The 18451-nt window shown below is 45.2% G+C and overlaps 1 protein-coding gene across 1 annotated transcript in view; it reads left to right on the top strand.

The window, feature by feature from the left end:
• Positions 1-14335, top strand: part of PAQR8 (progestin and adipoQ receptor family member 8) — a 39699-nt gene extending 25364 nt beyond the window's left edge. Inside the window, exon 2 of the mRNA XM_070456315.1 lies at positions 9635-14335. Coding sequence (XP_070312416.1) covers positions 9654-10718 — 1065 coding nt within the window. The 5' untranslated portion in view covers positions 9635-9653 and the 3' untranslated portion in view covers positions 10719-14335. The remainder of the gene's footprint in view (positions 1-9634) is intronic.
• The last annotated feature ends 4116 nt before the right edge of the window (positions 14336-18451 follow it).

The following is an 18451-nucleotide window of genomic DNA, read 5'->3' as shown; positions in this document are numbered from 1 at the left end:
AGCTGGTGGGAGGAAATAGTCTAGCCAGAAATGAGGAGGGTTGTGATCAGGAGGAAGGTGCGTCACATCTGAGACCCTGGAGTTCAAGTAACCCTGAGTGAGAAACCGCCACCACCTTGTAGAAACTGCCGAAAAGGCAGGCAGGTGGTTGTAAAATGATGGCGATGAAGACCAGAGTGGGGCCCTGTTCACAGCTGTTGATCTGAACCCATCACCTTTTCCAATGGAACTCATCTGTGGAATGACTAAGAGTTTTTAACCAGATCAGCTGCTGATCATGAGTTTCTACTTCAACTGTGGAAAAGTCCATAGAGGAAAGAGGTTCCCTTAGGAGAGCCTCCTGGGATGCCTGGGAGGGGACTCTGGACCACCCAGGCAGATGTCCTGGCCAGACACAGGACTTTTTCCTAGGTTGCCATCAGCTTACAGGCAGACAGGCTCCCAAGACTTATCCAGCTCTTCCTCTTCCACTGTTTGATGGGTGGAACACAGAAAGCAGTGCCCATACATCAGGGCAGATTCGGTTCAGAGCTTTGAGTAAGTCACTTCAATTCTCTATGTCTCAGCAGGGAAGGGCTGAGGCATAAATTCTCTATACCTCAGTTATTCTCATGATGAAGTAACACAAACAAAAAAAAATGTTTTAAATGACTTCCTTGTGCAACTCATTGAATTTCACAGTTTAATATAAAGAAGACGCAAGTACAACCAGTTACAACATAAGACTTAAGGGGATATAACAGGGGGTAATTAATTCTGCTTGAGGCTGTTGCTGAACTTCCCAGAGAACGTTCTCTCTGAGCCTGGACTTAAGAGAGAAGCAGGGTTTGCCAGGCATAGATGGAGGCTTGGCAGTATAAGTGTGTGTCTTGTTCAGGGAACCGGGACAGTCTGTTCTGCTTTTCTATGCAATGAGAATAAAAAACTAGGTCTCCTAACTCCTGCTCCAGTGTTCTTTGACTTTATTTTTCTTCTACCTGGCCTCTCTTCCCAGCATCTTTGTTTAGGCATTCTTGGGCACAAAAGTACCAATGATAGGAGGAAATGGACCAAAAGTCATCCGATGATTGGAAACCCGGTGAACAATTTAAATATTGTTGTGGACACCTCCTAAGTGGATGAACTACACCCAGATAAACAACATCTAAGTCAAATGTTTCCTGTTGAAAAAATCCCTTATGTGTTCCTTATCCAAAATCTCACCGGTTTTACCTTTAGAAGCAAAGAGGGCCAAAGGAGAGTCGTCTTTCACTCTGGTTTTGAACAAACATCCATTGACGCATTCTGGGCCTCCTTTCCTCTGATAATTGCTGAGAAGAGGAATAAAGGATGGGTAAGCCCGTGTTTCTGTCTCAAAGAACTTGCAACCCAGTAACTGACCGTCTGCACACAGAGCAGGCAAGTAGCATGTAAATCCAGACGTCCTGCTAATCAAAACATATAAGATAGGTGAGTAGGCAAGGGTTCTGGGAGGAAAGAAATCAAGATGGCCTGGAGAAAACTCCATGGCCAGTGTAGAATTTTACTAAGCCCTTGAGGATTTCTGGGCTTCCCAGGTGGCTCAGTGGTAAAGAATCCGCCTGCCAATGCAGGAGATACAAGAGACGGGGGTTTGATCCCTGGGTTGGGAAGATCCCCTGGAGGAGGAAATGGCAACCCACTCCAGTATTGCTGGGTTAATCCCATGGACAATGGAGCCTGGCAGGCCACAGTCCATGGGGTCACGAAGAGTTGGACATGACTGAGCAACTGATCAGGAAGGCATGCTTGAGGATGTCTATAGAGAAAACTGTGAATGAAATGATGTGCTAGAAAATTGAAAAACCCATCTTGGAACCACCGGTAGAGTGTATGGCATTAGTTGCAAAAGAGTTAACTTTGAATTGCTAGGAAACATCTAACTCATTGCGCCAACCCAGCCTTCCTTTGTTATCAGATTCTTCTGCTGTGGAAAGTACATTTCCAGGATTGATTTCCTGCCAGTGACAATCTGTGGCTCTCTTTGGGGTTCACCTGGGCTGGCCCAGGTCCCAGCAGGTTTGCGGAACCTGGGTAATGAAGCTTCCTGCAGGCAAGAGATTGCATAACTGAAGCCAGACCATGCCAAATGAAGCCAGTGGTTCCACTCTTGTGGAAAGTCCTAAGAGGCTCCCTGTCCCTAGGCTTTAATTAACAGGTGTTTCAGACAGTAGAGCTCACCTTTACCCAAACAAGCAGTCTCTGAAGGAAAAGGATCGTCACACCCAGCCAAGCTGGCTATTTACCTTGGACTGCCCAATGCATTCTAAACTGTTCCCAGCTCCTCCGCATTCTACCACTAGAATGAAACACAGATGCTACTTATTGCATGTGGAAGGTGCATGCTGGGTTTGTAATGAGGCGTTTTGAAAACAGTACCTGCTCAAGAGAGAAGAGGGTTCTCCTGGTGGCTCAGCTGTAAAGAATGCACCTGCCAACGCAGGAGACACAGGTTTGATCCCTGGGTCGGGAAGATCCCCTGGAGAAAGGAATGGCAACCCACTCCAGTGATGCTGTCTGGGAAATCCCATGGACAAAAGAGCCTGGCAGACTCCAGTTCATGGGGTCACAGAGAGTCGGACACAACAGAGTGACTAACACTTTCTTTCTCCTATCCATATTAGGGAGAGCCACAAAGGGAGAGATTCAGAGGTGGGGATTACTGAGCCCAGGTGACATGTGTTCCTGGCAAACAGGTGTTCCTCGCCTTTTTTATAGGCAGGATTCAGCCGTGCCAGGGCCTACAAGGTCAGAGATGGACTCGACTATTAAGACGCTTTGGGTTTGTGTGCTGCAAGAAAAGTCTTTTGACAGTATTATATATACAATATAATCTATACTGTACTGGCTTTCCTAAGCTCAGAGAACATGATTGCAGCCTTACCAGCAGATGTTGCACAATTTTTCTCCTTTAACCCCTTTACTCCCCCACCCCCATGACCCTTAGCTTACATTGTGGCAAGTATAGCTATTCCTGCTTACTCCTGCAGCAAAAATGTTGCCTGGCATTCCACAAACAGAATGTTTTCCACCATCAAACCCTCATCCACTGCAGCTACCCCTAAGGTGAGTCCTGGGGGTGAATTCAGGGTGGAGAAAAACTGAATACTGATCCTAGATAGTTTAAAATATATATCTAAGGAATAATTTCAATAAACCCAGACTCTTGCAATTTCCCAAGCTCCTTTACCAAGGAGCTAATACGAAAAGCATTAACATCATTAACTTGAGATGTCTGGTTTTTATTTTTATTGATTTATTTTTGTTTTTTAAATAAGCAGTTGATCTTTTGATGTTCCACTACATTTTTTCCCCAAAGAAATCTCTTAATATATCCAGGCCCCTTCCTTATATCTTTGGAGCGGATCCTCAGAGTGTCTAAGAGATTGACTCCTCAGTAAGTTCTGCTAATAAAACATAATTCGCAACTTTTAGGTTGTGTATTTTTTCTCCAGTTGACACTTCTGACAGGAAGGTCATTATCATTGATATACTAACTAGCTGAGCTTGAAATCCACAGGATAATACAAGTAAGTATATATTCCTTTATATTGCTGGACTGTTTTGGCAGGTGGGGAGAAGGATATACTAATTAAATACGCTGATTAATCATTTTACCAGTTTTTGTAGATTTGTGTCAAATATTCCTATTTGTAAAATAACAATAACTCCATTTTTCCAGTTATAAAAGTAGTAAATACTCATTGTCAAATATACAATAGTATTGACTCATCCATCACTTCGCAATATCTGTATTGATGTTCTGATTATATATCATTCTTTCTCTGTGCCATAGGTATATCTTTACAAAAATGGGATGCATACTTCTAATTTGCTTCTTTGTAATAATGTCTCTCATTCATGTATTTATTCAAGTCTTTGTTGAGCATCTACTAGATGCTATTCTAAGTGCCAAAACAGAAACAATGGAGCACACATTTATGTCACATGCATCTCTCTGTAGCAATAAGTGCAATATATCTACATAATTATCTTAATGGGTGTGTAGTATTCCATTGTATAGATTTATCATCATTAAATCAGAGCTCCCAGTTTTGGATCCTGAAATGCTATTTGTTTGCTGGTGGCGGTGGTGGTGGTTTGGTTATTAAGTCATGTCTGACTCTGCAACTCCATGGACTATGGCCTGCCAGGCTCCTCTGTTCATGGGATTTCCCAGGCAAGAATACTGGAGTGGGTTGCCATTCCCTCCTCCAGGGGATCTTCTTAACCCAGGGATCAAACCCGCATCTCCTGCTTGGCAGGCAGATTCTTTACCAAGGAGCTACCAGGGAAGCCCCTATTTTTTTTTTTTTCAGGTTTTCTTAAATATGGAGTGGATATGCATTAACAGCTGGTAAATCTGAACCCATGTTAAAATTGTCTCTGCTAATAATAGAATTCTGCTGGTACTGCCGCCTTTTAAAATATGACTTTATAAACAGTGGTCTGATCCTTGGCAGATGCGGCTGCCAAGTTCAGTGTGCGCCCAGCGGCCTCTTACTTGATGGATGACTGTGGAGGTCCTGGGGTTTTCTGAGGCTGTTGCAAGTCCACTTCAGTCTCTGGTCAGACCAAAGCCTGCTCACAGCGGGGTTCCCTGCCTAATAAATGGACATCAAGCTGGCATTTTGGCCACTGTTCTTCCTCAGGCATTTATGGTTTTGTAGCATTGTGTGAGGCTGGGTATCTATGGATTCTGGGAGCATTTCTTCTTCCCTCTTTGATGGAAATTGCTGCTCTTTTGTTCTCTGTCCAACAACCAGCAGGCCACCTTCCTGCCATCTGTGTGAGCCTCCCCCCCCCCCCCCCACAGTGGCACGAGGTGATGTCACTGGGTCTGTTGGTTGGTGACTTCAGCTCACTGCTGGACCTTCAGCACATCGCAAAACATAGCCCAGATGAATGATAGAATTTCATAGCATTAGAACATGTAGAGACTGTACCTTCATTTTTATGGACAAAGACACAAGTATAGAGAATTTGAATGATGTGGCCAAAATCCTATATGAATGGTAGGGCTGGAGTTGCTAATTCCTCATCCAGGCTTCTCCAGGGAATTGGCTATTCCAAGTCTGTAGTCAGTTCCCCTAGAGCCCTTATAATTAGTCAGGGAACATCATTGCCTTAGAGTCCTCTATTTGGCCTCCAGATAAAATATCATCAGTGCCAAACTATGTCCATAATCAAATGTGCAGCTTTTAATTTTTGTAGATGGCATACTCTAGCTGTAAAACCATTAGCTTTATTAATAGTTCTAAAGGAGTACCTGAGATAAACTTTAAGATTGGACTCCTAAATAGTCCAGAGTATGATGTAATATTTTACAGTACTTTCTTATAAATTTGAACTGAATTCATGGTGCAGATATTGTACTCAAGAAACAGAACTTTTGATTCCATTCCCATTACAACCTATATCTTGTTAAACTCTATATAAAGCAGTTGGGGGAAGTATAATGAAGAATCCAGAAATGTATCCAAAATTATTAAATTCCATTTCCATTGTCAAAGATTGCATTAAAATCAATCATAAAGTACAAAATATGTATGTTACTAACTGTAACCTGTCTATGTGTTCTTTAGCTCAAATCTTGCTGATACTTTAACGTGCATGGTTTGCCTTTTCAAAGTGCCGTTCAGCTACTGCTCGTTTTTCCTTACTGACTCTTTTTTCTAAGACATAGAGAGACAGGGAAAACATCTCCCACCCACTCTTATTTATGAGGAGATTGACCTTGAGTAGTTAAACGTCTTGGGCATGGCCACATAGCTCATTGTGTAGAGCAAATATTAACAGCCAGACTTCCCAACTTACAAACCATTATTTTTTTTTTTTCCTTTAACCTAGCAGAACAGAATGAAATTGGTGCTGTATGTCTGGGCCTAAAGAACTGTTTGTTCAGTAAATCATGATTAAGTGTATGATTATTTTATACGCTGCAAACCGTTTTAGCCTGGGAACTTGCACACCACCAAGACCCTGCCCTTAAAGGGACTGGCTGTTGGTGGGGAAGTGAGTGCATCACCAGGGGTCAGGGCCTGGGAGAGAAGTGTGATGGGGAGGTGAGACCAGGGTGGGTGGGAGCCAGGGCACCTTGGGGGTGGAGGTGGGGAGTCAGGAGGGGCCTTAGGGAAAGCTGGGGGTGTGTGTGTGCCTGCACCAACGTCATGATGGCAAGATGTGGTTTCCTCCAAAGCATGCTCTCAGACTTTACAGCTGGCCCCCCTTTTACAAAATTTTCATTTATTTGGCTGCACTGGGTCTTAGTTGTGGCATGTGAGATCTCATTCCCCAACCAGGGATTGAATCCAGGCCCTGGGAGTGGAGAGCCCAAGCCACTGGACCACCAGGGAAGTCCCTACAGCTGGCCCTTTGATGCCTGTTTCTGGAAGCGGTGGCCACTCTGTCTTGGTGAAGTTAAGCCTGTCTAAGGGGGTAGTAGGTGTTTTCCTGATGGCTCAGCAGGTAAAGAATCTACCTGCAATACAGGAGATGCAGCAGATGTGGGTTCGATTCCTGGGTTGGGAAGATACCCCGGCAACCGGACACTGGCAACCCACTCTAGTATTCTTGCCCGAAGAATGCCCATGGACAGAGGAGCCTGGCAGGCTACAGTCCATGGGGTTGCAAAGAGTCAGACACGACTGAGCGACTCAGCACACAGCACTCAGTGGGCAGTGCGGGTGGGGCGTAGCAAGGAGCTTCTTCGGGATTCCTTCTCCCACAGCTCATACCCCCTGTGACTCATCTCCTTTTTTTTTTCAACAGTAAAACCAGACCGATAACTTTCATCTGATCTCCCTCCGTGCTTCCCCAGACATGGTAGAAACCTGTGTGTAAAGAACAGAGCCCTTTAGCGCCCCAGGGCCCCCGCGAGCCCTGCTTCCCCATCAGAGCTTCTCAGCCAACGCAGATCTTAGCTTCAGTGCCGTCCCCTGTCCCAGGCTGAGCCCTGCAGTGGATCCACCGACCCCAGGGCCAGGGCACCCCACCCGTTCCCCACCTCCCCTACTGGGCTCTGTCATCAACCGCCACGGAGGTCAGTTGGAGGCGAGGCTGTGCCGAACTTAAAACTCCGGGCTCTTGGATCCCTCTGCTGGCTGATAGCGGAAGCACTGCTTAGCTTTTCCTCTCTCTGTTTTCTTGTTTTTAAATGAGTTAAGGTATTCAAATGATACCTTTTTGTTTTTTCCTGCTTCCCCTCTTCCTGTCTTTCTGACTGACTCTGTAATGCTTAGTTAGTTTCTCTTGGTGTCTTTAATTCCTCTATGGGCACAGTTCACAGCCAGATCCTGGTGGGGGATCCATGGTGGGTGCTGGCTAAACAGATGTCTCAGGATCCAGTACAGAGCGGGCGTTGGGCCCTCTGCTCATCAATGCCCCCTGCCTCTCGCACCAACCACCACCCATGTCATAATAATGGCAACATTTTGCCAGTTGAGGATTTGGGACCAAGCCCGGTGTTAAATGCTTTACAGGCATTACATCATAAAGTCCTGTGTCATTAGCCCAGATGACAAAGCCCAGGCTGGCGTTGCAGGCATGTTGACGGGACTGCAGGTTGGAGCTCAGATCTCTGGAGCCAGCGTCGTCCTTCCAGCCACACAAGTGCCACCTCCTTGGGAGCCTGGGTTCGACCTTGCTCTCTGCCTGGACATCTTCTACCCCCACATCCCAACCCAAACCCACTTACCCATTGTCTCTTGGAAATTCTAACTTTTCCTTAAAAGTTACTTCAGGGGTCGCTTGGAAAAGCCCGTTTACCCACCCCTTCCACCTTCTGTTTTTGTTGTTTACAGAGACCTTGTGGTCTGTGGGCAACAAATATATCTCTCTTATTCAAATTGTTTGGATGTGTGTTCTCTGTTCTATTCAGGTATCACTTATAGGTGGCCCCTGTTTTGTCCTTAAATAAATATATGTTATCAATTGTTAAAACACAAGAAACAGTGAACTGCCCTCGCCTCTCATGGAGCACTCATCCCAGGTTTCTGTCATGATTTACCTGTGTGTCTGTCTGTCCTGTAAATCTGACCTCCTCTAAGGCAGGGAGCAGATCTAATCAGTCTCCATACCCCAGCATAGAGCCCAGCTCCCAGTCATAGCATAGCAGCAGGATTTGACACTCGAGCACCCAACTGGGCCAGGCAGAGTGCTCCTCACTTTATCTAAAGTCTCTAATTTAACCATCAAAACATCCCACCCAATATGGACAATGATCATCCCATTTTACAGATGGAGAGACTGAAGCTTAGCGAGGTCTGTGACTGGCCCAAGGTCACCCAGGGAGCAGCCACCCAAACGCTTGACTCCAGGTCTCCCTAGACTTTGTGTTTTTACATTTTATTAATTTTCATGCCCTACATTTTTGACCCAGTGAGGTATTTTTTGCCCTTTTAATATTGATTAAGAAGTGTGTGTAGGAAAATTACATTTGCTTGGCTAAAATCTGCAGTGCCCTGAGAAACACTGGCTGTATCCTTTGCTAAAGGACTCTGAAGAAAAGGAGGCCATTTGAATCAATCAGGTTTTAAACTTTTCTGAAGAAAAGAGTTTGAGGAATATGAAGGTGTCTATAGGTAGATTGAAAATCCATTGCTTTATTCAGTAACTTCATCTGAAATTTTGCACCTCTTTTATGAAATAATCACCATGCTTATCTGGTTCATGTATCACCTAAAAATTCCAAGTGCAAGTTAAATATTTTTGAAGGCTCAAATTTATCACATACAGATTTGGGTACTCAGGAAAGGTGAGTCCAAAACTACTTGCTTTCCAGAGCATAATTTAAACACACACACACAATCTTTGCAATTAGATTTCATGTTAAATTTAGGCCATGTGTTAATTTTGTTCAACTGTAAAAATTTCCCAGAATATTCCTTGGTCTTTACCACCCTATGGATGACCTTGAGTTTCAAGTTACTATTGCTTATCTCAGATTTTCAAGTTCTCAGTGAAATTAGTGGATGATTTAAGATTAGTGCTCAAGAAATGTAGATACTCATTCATTGTATCAACATTGATCATTTTTGTATTTCAATAAAAATACTTTGTACTTTTAGAGCCTGTCTGATTACATTTTAATATTGTCTTGTTTAAGGGTATGTGCTCAGTTGTGTTCAACTCTTTGTGACCCCAGAGACTGTAGTCCACCAGACTCCTCTGTCCATGGGATTTTCCAGGCAAGAATACTGGAGTGGGTTGCTATTTCCTTCTCCAGGGGATCTTTCCAGCCCAGGGATCGAACCTGCATCTCTTGAGTCTCCTGCATTGGCAGGCAGATTCTTTACCACTGAGCAATCTAGCAAATATCATCTAGCAAAGCTTTAAAGGTACCCTTAGTTACTTGGTAGATGTCATAAAAATAAGGTTGCTAACATTCCCTCTTACAAGATGCGACTTGGCCTCACACTGTAGAGGGTCGAAGAGATGTCAAAGTCAGAATGTCAAGACAGTAAGGGACCTTGGTCCAACTCTATTATTTATTTTTCTACATATGAAAAAAGAATGAGGCTCAAAGAAGCTGTCTACAGTCCCCGCCTGCCCAGCTACACGAGAAAACCTGCCCCTCTCTCACGGCATCTTTGCCCATCTTTACTGTTTCCTGTAGGTAGCATCCCGGGGCAGCCATGACGACCGCCATCCTGGAGCGTCTGAGCACCCTGTCCGTGAGCGGGCAGCATCTGCGACGCCTGCCCAAGATCCTGGAGGATGGGCTGCCCAAGATGCCCGGCACCGTGCCCGAGACCGACGTGCCCCAGCTCTTCCGGGAGCCTTACATCCGCGCCGGGTACCGCCCCACCGGCCACGAGTGGCGCTACTACTTCTTCAGCCTCTTTCAGAAACACAACGAGGTGGTCAACGTCTGGACCCACCTGCTGGCGGCGCTGGCCGTCCTCCTGCGGTTCTGGGCCTTCGTGGAGGCCGAGGGCCTGCCGTGGACCTCTGCCTACGCGCTGCCTCTGCTCGTCTACGTCCTGTCCTCCATCACATACCTCACCTTCAGCCTCCTGGCCCACCTGCTGCAGTCCAAGTCGGAGCTCTCGCACTACACCTTCTACTTCGTGGACTACGTGGGCGTGAGCGTTTATCAGTACGGCAGCGCCCTGGTCCACTTCTTCTACACCTCCGACCAGGCCTGGTACGAGCACTTCTGGCTCCTCTTCCTGCCGGCCGCCGCCTTCTGTGGCTGGTTATCGTGCGCCGGCTGCTGCTACGCTAAGTACCGGTACCGCAGGCCCTACCCGGTCATGAGGAAGATCTGCCAGGTGGTGCCCTCCGGGCTGGCCTACATCCTGGACATCAGCCCCGTGGTCCATCGCGTGGTTCTCTGCCACCTGTCTGGCTGCCAGGACCCAGCGGCCTGGTACCATACCCTCCAGATCATCTTTTTCCTGGTCAGTGCCTACTTCTTCTCCTGCCCGGTCCCAGAGAAGTACTTCCCTGGATCCTGTGACATCGTGGGCCACGGGCACCAGATCTTCCACACCTTTCTGTCTGTCTGCACGCTCTCCCAGCTGGAGGCCATCCTCCTGGACTACAAGGGGCGACAGGACATCTACCTGCCACGCCACAGCCCCCTGTCCATCTACTTGGCCTGTCTCTCCTTCTTCTTCGTGGTGGCCTGCAGTGCGGGCACTGCAGCCTTCTTGAGACAAAAAATCAAGGCCAGACTGACCAAGAAAGATTCCTGAGACTGCCTGGGGGGGCGCGGTGTGGAGGCGGCCTGTCGTGATTTGGGGAGAACTTAAGCCCACAGTAGGAGGTGACTTTGTGTTTTTAAGAGCGGGCTTTTAAACGAGTACTATATTTCCAAGGGTGGCTATGGCTATGGCGTTGGGAAGCCAAAGGTTCCAAGAGTTTTGTTATCACTGTCGTGAATGAAAGGTTTATCTTTCATCTTCTGGGCTGTAGCCTTACGAGATACAGGAAGGGAAGGGACCTTGGCTAAGGTTCATCGGACACTGAATTAAGATCTTCATGCCTGAAAATTGAGTAGTGTTCTGACTGTGGCCTCCGGGGGCCAGCCCTGGACTAAAGGGAAAATCTACTGGGACTGAAAAAATTACAAGGTGGCTGGACCACACTGTATTGAAATGGGCATTCTTTTGCGATGCTGGTCTTTGGTGATTGGATACTGGATTCGTCTGACTTCCGGTCCCTTCTCTAGCCCGCTTTTCTCAGGATGACGTCTGCCTGGCTGTTTTCTCCAGAGTGCTGTTCACTCCCAGCTGTACCTTGCATGGGCATAGCGAGGATGATGAAGCAGTCATGCTTCCCGGAAATGCTTGGATCCAGGCAGGCATTCAGGATATTTACTCTCATACAATACTAATGGAAACGGTACTAGAAAATACAGTGCCAAGAGCCATCAGGAGGCCCAGCCAACAAGCATGGCTACTGTTTGGTGTCATGGGACCCTTCTGTTTTACACCCGTGCACTGCAGGATTACTTGACATCTACTAGGGCTGCTTTACATGCCAGAAGATCTGGAGCTTTCTTCAGAGAATCTTCTCCAGATTTTGACCAGCATGTTCAAAAAGCCCCTGGTAGAGTGAATTGGTTCTAGGGATCTGATTGTTTCAAGAGGAACTCAAGGTCCAGCCTCTTAAATAGATGCTGCCCCATGAAGGACCCTTGTAACTCCTAGTTCACGGTCCTCGGGAAAGCATTGTACCTCAGCTTAGAGCAGCTTAAATCAAGCCCCAGGACAGGCATGTGTGTGTACTCATGCAAGGCTGGTCCCCGAAGGCTCCTTTGGGTGAGGCTGGTGAACTGGGCACCCTGTAGGCAGAATGTTCTGCTGGGACATCACTGCCCAGCAGCTTCTGTGGGATGGGGGTGGGGGTGGGTACTTACAGTTGATGTGTCCTGGCTTCGCAGCCCCCTGAGGACTGCCTTCTGCAGTGATCCAGGGAAGGGGGCTGCACTGAAATCCTCCCCAAAGACTATTTCCTATCAGTATAAGGTCTCTGTTTACTAAAAAGGGAGGTGGCTTTTCACTCCAGTTTGATGAACCTCCTCTCTTCCTAGGTTACTGTCTTCACATCTTTTTTTTCCCCCTTTCTCTTGAGAGATGTGTAGGGTTTGTGCCTTATAAAATATGAAAATTTACAAACACTTCACTTAATACACGGCCACGTGGAATTTTCAGCTTGAAGTTATTGGGATAAGAAAAGAGAATTCATTGCCTTTCAACCGGTAGATGAAAGAAATTCAGAATACTGGAATCGCTTATCCATCAGAAGACTCTTTCAACCTGTGTTTTTTGGGGGAAAAAAGTTCAACTGAAGTTTTCCTATAATCTTTATATCAAAAAAGCATAGCAGGACTCCCATGGTGGTCCAGTGATTAGGACTCTACACTTCCACTGCAGAGGGTGTGGGTTCAATTCTTGGCTGGGGAACTAAGATCCCACGTGCTGTGGGCGGCCAAAAAAAAAAAAGAAAGAAAGCATATGTCTTGTCAGCTATGTTGTTTCCTCCTGGTGGATTCCTCCTGGGAATCCTCAAATATCTGAACTTCTGTGCTACCCACATGTCTTACACGAGCTTCTGGCATCCAGGCCAAATTCACCACTAATAAAGTTAGTGACCCTGAACTTGAACTGATAAACAAAGGAATAGAAAGTTGCATCAACACAGTGCAGGTAGAGGGTCAGTTTAAAATGGAGACAAGAAAGCATCTGAAATGTTCATAATTATGGATTTGGAGACTCTCTTCTTGTAAAAGTTGAAAGAAAAGTGTAAGTCAAGCTGTTGAATGTAACCATGGTGGCCATGGTGGGCAGAGATCTTTAGGCCAAATGCAAGTATTTTTTAAAGAGAGACTAGAGGGGTGATTATGCCACCCACAGACCAATGCCAGTCTGCACACGAAACAGTCTGTGATAAGAACAGAGGGACACTAAATTTTTAGATATGAACATAAAATTCATAACATTTTGATTTTAATTTACCCAAGTATTGGTCCACCAAGTGATTGGAAATTTAAAAAGGAAAAAAATCTTTTTTCACCAGAGATACTTGAAAAGCATTGAGGTAGGAAACTACTATCTCATTAGAAATTCAGTATCTCAGGAGAAATACAGACACGGGAAATGCAGGCATTTTTCACCATTCAGACTCTTAAGAGTTACACACTCCTTTTAAAACAATTTCATTAAAATGACTGAATCAGTAAGGAAGCAACCTTGTTTGTTTAAAAGGAATAATTAAGTATTTGATAAAGGAGATGGTTCTTCTTACTCTACCAAAGCCATCAGTTGACATCTACTGGAAATTCTGCTATTATTTCTCTCTCTGTCTCTTTTTTTCTTTTTTTTACTAAGACTTTCAATCTATTAAAATGTTAATGCCTCTAAAAAAATTTAATTATCAGTCAGTTATATCTTGGGAATAAAGTGGATATTGTGTGTACCCCTCTACTCAAGGTAAGGAGAGGGGATAGCAAGATGCAACAAACTGGGGAACTATTTGCCTGATTCCCTCTTGCAAACACTTCCTGACCTGCATTTACTAAGAAGCTAATGTTACTGCTCTTCAGATGTTATGGTTTCATCTCCCACCTCGGCTGAAAGTACCTCACTCAGTAACTCTACTCTCAATCCTCCGATGGACGCTTGAAATAGTAGGAGCTGAAACCATGGAATGGAGGCAGTTCTTTCCTGCCTCTGTTGTCCATCAGTTCCCCAATTATACCGGGTTGCTTGGAAGCATTAGATTCTTCCGTTGCCGTGCTGTAGTTTCAAGTGGGTCCTCCAGATGGCGCTCAAGTCTTACTCAAAGGCGGTACGGCCATTGTCCCCAAAGCCTTGGCCTAATTGTGTTGGTCCTAGTGTTTCGCTTGATGACTTGGCAAAGGAAACATAGAACTATTTTCTGTTTATATAAATCGACTTACACAAATGACCATTAAACATTTTGTAAATGGGTTATTGTACTCTCAACAGCTACCTTGTGTCTTTGGCAAGGCCCGTCTTAAAGAAAAGTTTTATCTAGACAAACTGTCAGGAAACCAGGACACTTCATAGCCACCTAGAAATAGGAAAATATAAAAGCTTAAAAAAAAAAACCTCCCTACCCAAACTCCCAAAATACCTGCCCCTCCACAAATCCCCACTTGGTAGTAGATCAAATTACACCTCCCTCCCCTCAAAAGCTATGGAATTGATTTTTCTGAGGATTTCAATCTAATTGAATAAATATTTCTGATCTCATGGACAATGGTGTTAAATATCCCAAACTTTTGAATTGATGGATTACATTTCTTGAAACCTAAAAATTATGAATTATACTAATGTATACTGTATGAGTCAGTCGTGTCAGATCCTTTGTAGCCCCTTGGACTGTAGCCCACCAGGCTCCTCTGCCCATAGAATTTTCCAGGCAAGAATACTGGAGTGGAATGCCATTTCCTACTCCAGAAGATCTTCCCAACCCAGGGATAAAACCCGTGTCCCTTATGTCTCCTGCATTGGCAGGCACATTTTTACCACTGGTACCAGCTGGGGAGCGTTATATCATAATAGGTAACTGTGGTTTGAAATGTGTCACCCAACAGCCAAAGGATTCTGTGGCCTAACTATTAGATTTAAATAGCTGTGGAAAAGGTGATTCTGTTATCACAATAACAGGAAGAAAATAGCATTCTCTGACTAGAGGCTCTGTTACCAACCAGAGTTCTTTGCCGCCTTAATCAATAGAAATTGATCAGAGGCCAGATAAGAAATTCAGGCAAGTGTTTGTCTCATAAAAGAGGTATGCACACTCAGTAGGAATCCCCACCCCCTCCCAAAGTCATTGGTTATTTCTCATTTTAAAGTAATGCATGCTTTTTAAAGAAAATGCCAGGGATTTCCCTGGTGGTCCAGTGGTTAAGAATCTGCCTTCCAATGCAGGGGATGCAGGTTTGATCCCTGGTCAGGGAACTAGGATCCCACAAGCAGCAGAGCAACTAATCCTTTGCACCACAAGGAAGACCCAGCACAGCCAAAAAAAAAAAAAAAAGATAATTAAAAAAAAAATTTTTTTAATGAAATGCCAGAAAATAGAGAAAAAAGATACTTCATTGACCCGTCATTAAAATGAATCCTTTTAGAGTAAGGATAAGTCTTGTCAAAATGTTGCCAATAAGTTAATGAGCAGTGTAATATAGAACTTCCTGAAAAGCCGGAAATTAGGAACTCCTGGGCAACCTAATACTTTGATTCTGTAGAGTACAAAAAAATCAACAGCCTGGCTCAGCTCTCAGTCATATGACACTCCCTTCTGACATTTGTGATGGCACTGTGGCTGGGACACTGGCTCATGACACAAAGCCAAGGGTGTATTATCTCTCGTTGAAAGAACTCTGAAATGTCAGTCAAGCCCTCGGAGAGTCCTTTGCTAGAGAGGCTTTGGCCGGAGGCAGAGCCAGCCGATGGAACGTCCTGGATTCAGTGGCAGTCACTCCACGAACACTGAGCCCACAGATGCCAGGCCCTGTTCTAGGCACCAGGATGCAGCCATGGGCAAGACAAATCCCAGCCCTGATGGAGACTTACACTCAGCGAAAGGGAGTGTTAGTCACTCAGTCGTGTCCGACTCTTTGTGACCCTGTGGACTGTAACCCGCCAGGCTCCTCTGTCCATGGAATTCTGCCTGCAAGAATACTGGAATGGGTAGCCATTCCCTTCTCCAGGGAATCTTCCCCAACCAGGGGTGGAACCCGGGGCTCCTGCATTGCAGGCAGGTTCTTTACTGTCTGAGCCACCAGACAGTATTCTGTCATGAATTCCCTGGTTGCCTAGTGGTTAGGACTCCGCGCTTATAGTGCCAAGGGCACAGGTTCAATTGCTGGTCAGGGAACTAAGATCCCACAAGCTGTGTAGCCATTAAAAAAAAAAATAGCTAATGTGTTAGAAGGTGATGGTGCCAAGGAGAAAGCAAGGCAGGAGGAGGCAGAGGAATAGGGTGAGTGTGCAGCTTTAACTGGGATCAGGGAATACTACAGAAGGAGGTAGCGAGATAGCTGTGTTTTATTCTTGGGCAGAGGGAAGAATTTCAAGGACCCTGAGAACCTGTATGAACAGAGAGGTTGGAGGAGTCTCGGGTGAGGACAGACTGTGAAAGCTGTGTTAGGACTCGGTCTTCCACTGTGACTTCAGGTTGGAGAATACCAGGGGAGAATCCTATCTGACAAAATTATAGAGGAGCCATTTATCTATGTGGATTCATTGCTAATTGCACATGAGCTTTGCGGGATGAACACAGAGCAGGTTCTTTGGCTTGCCAATGATAACACAAAACCAGGTTATCATTAAGTTATCCCACTTGTGGGCCTGGCTCAATAGATTGCTTTCCTGTGGACACACACCCAATGCTCACAGGATTCTTCCCAAATTCCCTGCCATTTTTTAGTGCCTAGAATGCTGAGCTCCATTTCCAGACAGGCTTTGACATTTCCTTAAATTCTACTGACCCTGGTTTGTACCCAGGTCTCCCCTGCTCTGGGTAATCCTCCACGTAGAGGAGCAATGAAATGTCCAGGGCAGAGTCTGCAAATAAGGAAGAATAATAACTTGAAAAGTTTACATTATTTAGTGCTCACCCTGCGCCAAGTCCTTTGCTCAGCTGTTTGCTTAAATTCTTGCCTTTAACCCTCATACAATCTCTGGGAGGTAGGTACTCTTATGGTCCTTACTTTATAAATGAGAAAACTTGCAGATTAAGTAAAAATTTCCCCAGACTGTTTCCCCAGGCTGTTAAGTAATAGCATCTCACAGAAACTCAGGCCTTTGATCAAGAGTCCATACTCTTAGGCACAAAAATAAAGTGAATGTAGAAGGCCCTTTGGTCTAACTTTCTTGTTGCCAATTGGGTGAACTAGAAAGAGTATAGAATTGAAAGGGAAATGTCATGAGGATCTTTTTTTTTTTTTTTTCATGATAAATGAAATAAAGGCAGTTCTTATTTCATTTCTGGACACTTTGGTCAAGAAAAGTCCCTAGGCTGTGATTGTTGGTGTAATACCAATGGTGAGATTCTTTTCTTTAAAAAAATTTTTTTTAATTTAAACTTTTTATTTTGTATTGGGTTATAGCCAATTAACAATATTGTGATAGTTTCAGGTGAATAGTGAAGGGACTCAGCCATACATATACATGTATCCCTTCTCCCCTGAACTCCCTTCCTATCCAGGCTGTCACCAATGGTGAGATTCTTAAATATTCTTTGTGCTAGAATCCCCTGCATACCTGGTCACATGAGTCTCAGAGGCTGTAACCACCTGGTTAACCTCCAAGGACTGCAGGCAGCTCAAAGAACAACTGGGCCTGCTCGTGTCAATTCCCCATGCTTCTGTGAAGCTTTCCTCAACTTCAGTTCAGTTGCTCAGTCGTGTCTGACTCTTTGTGACCCCATGGACTGCAGTACGCCAGGCTTCCCTGTCCATCACCAACTCCTGGAGCTTACTCAAACTTATGTCCATCCAGTCAGTGATGCCATCCAACCATCTCATCCTCTGTCTTCCCCTTCTCCTCCCGCCTTCAATCTTTGCCAGCATCAGGATCTTTTCCAAGGAGTCAGTTCTCTGCATCAGGTGGCCAAAGTATTGGAGTTTCAGCTTCAGCATCAGTCCTTCCAATGAATATTCAGGACTGATTTCCTTTTGGGTTGACTGGTTTGATCTCCTTGCAGTCCAAGGGACTCTCAAGAGTCTTCTCCAACACCATAGTTCAAAAGCATCAATTTTTCAGCGCTCAGCTTTCTTTATAGTCCAACTCTCACATCCATATGTGACTACTGGGACTAGAAGAACCAGAGATCAAATTGCCAACATCTGCTGGATCATCCTCAACTTCAGGATCTATTAAAAATACCCTAGTCCTCAGAGTCACTTAGATCACTATTCTGGCTAAAATAGTTTCTTAAAGGCAACTTAATAGCAAACATCTACATTCAGTGTCTTTTTTTCAATCAAGAACAAATGAGCCCAGAATTTGACTAATTTTGCTGTAGGAGGGAGCAAACAGCATAAATGTTGTGCTTAATCAGTGCAAGTGGCAGTTGTTGTCATAACCATTATGATTTCTATCACTCCCCCCCAAACAGGGGGCTGTGGATTCTATCTAAACTCGCCCACTCTCTCCGTTGGCTCCTGAAATTTCTCACCAGAGTGAAGCTCACTGCCCTGGAGAGCAGTCGTTCTCCACCCATCACAGACTAAGATGTATGTCATACCCCCATGGTTCTGTGGGTGTTTTGGTGAGAGTTCCTCCTTCCACCCTCTGCACATCACAGACCATCACGGCATCGGTGGAGAAACTTCCTGCAGTGCTCAGACCCACCCCGACAGGCTGGAAGCCTGATCCTTTCTTGTATTGGTCCCCAGGTTCTCAGCCTGTGGCGGAAACCCCACTGCTCCACCCACTCGTTTATTGCTTTT

This window comes from Odocoileus virginianus, chromosome 27 (assembly GCF_023699985.2).
Source record: "Odocoileus virginianus isolate 20LAN1187 ecotype Illinois chromosome 27, Ovbor_1.2, whole genome shotgun sequence".
NCBI lineage: Eukaryota > Metazoa > Chordata > Mammalia > Artiodactyla > Cervidae > Odocoileus > Odocoileus virginianus.
This window is presented reverse-complemented; position numbering and strand designations above follow the sequence as displayed.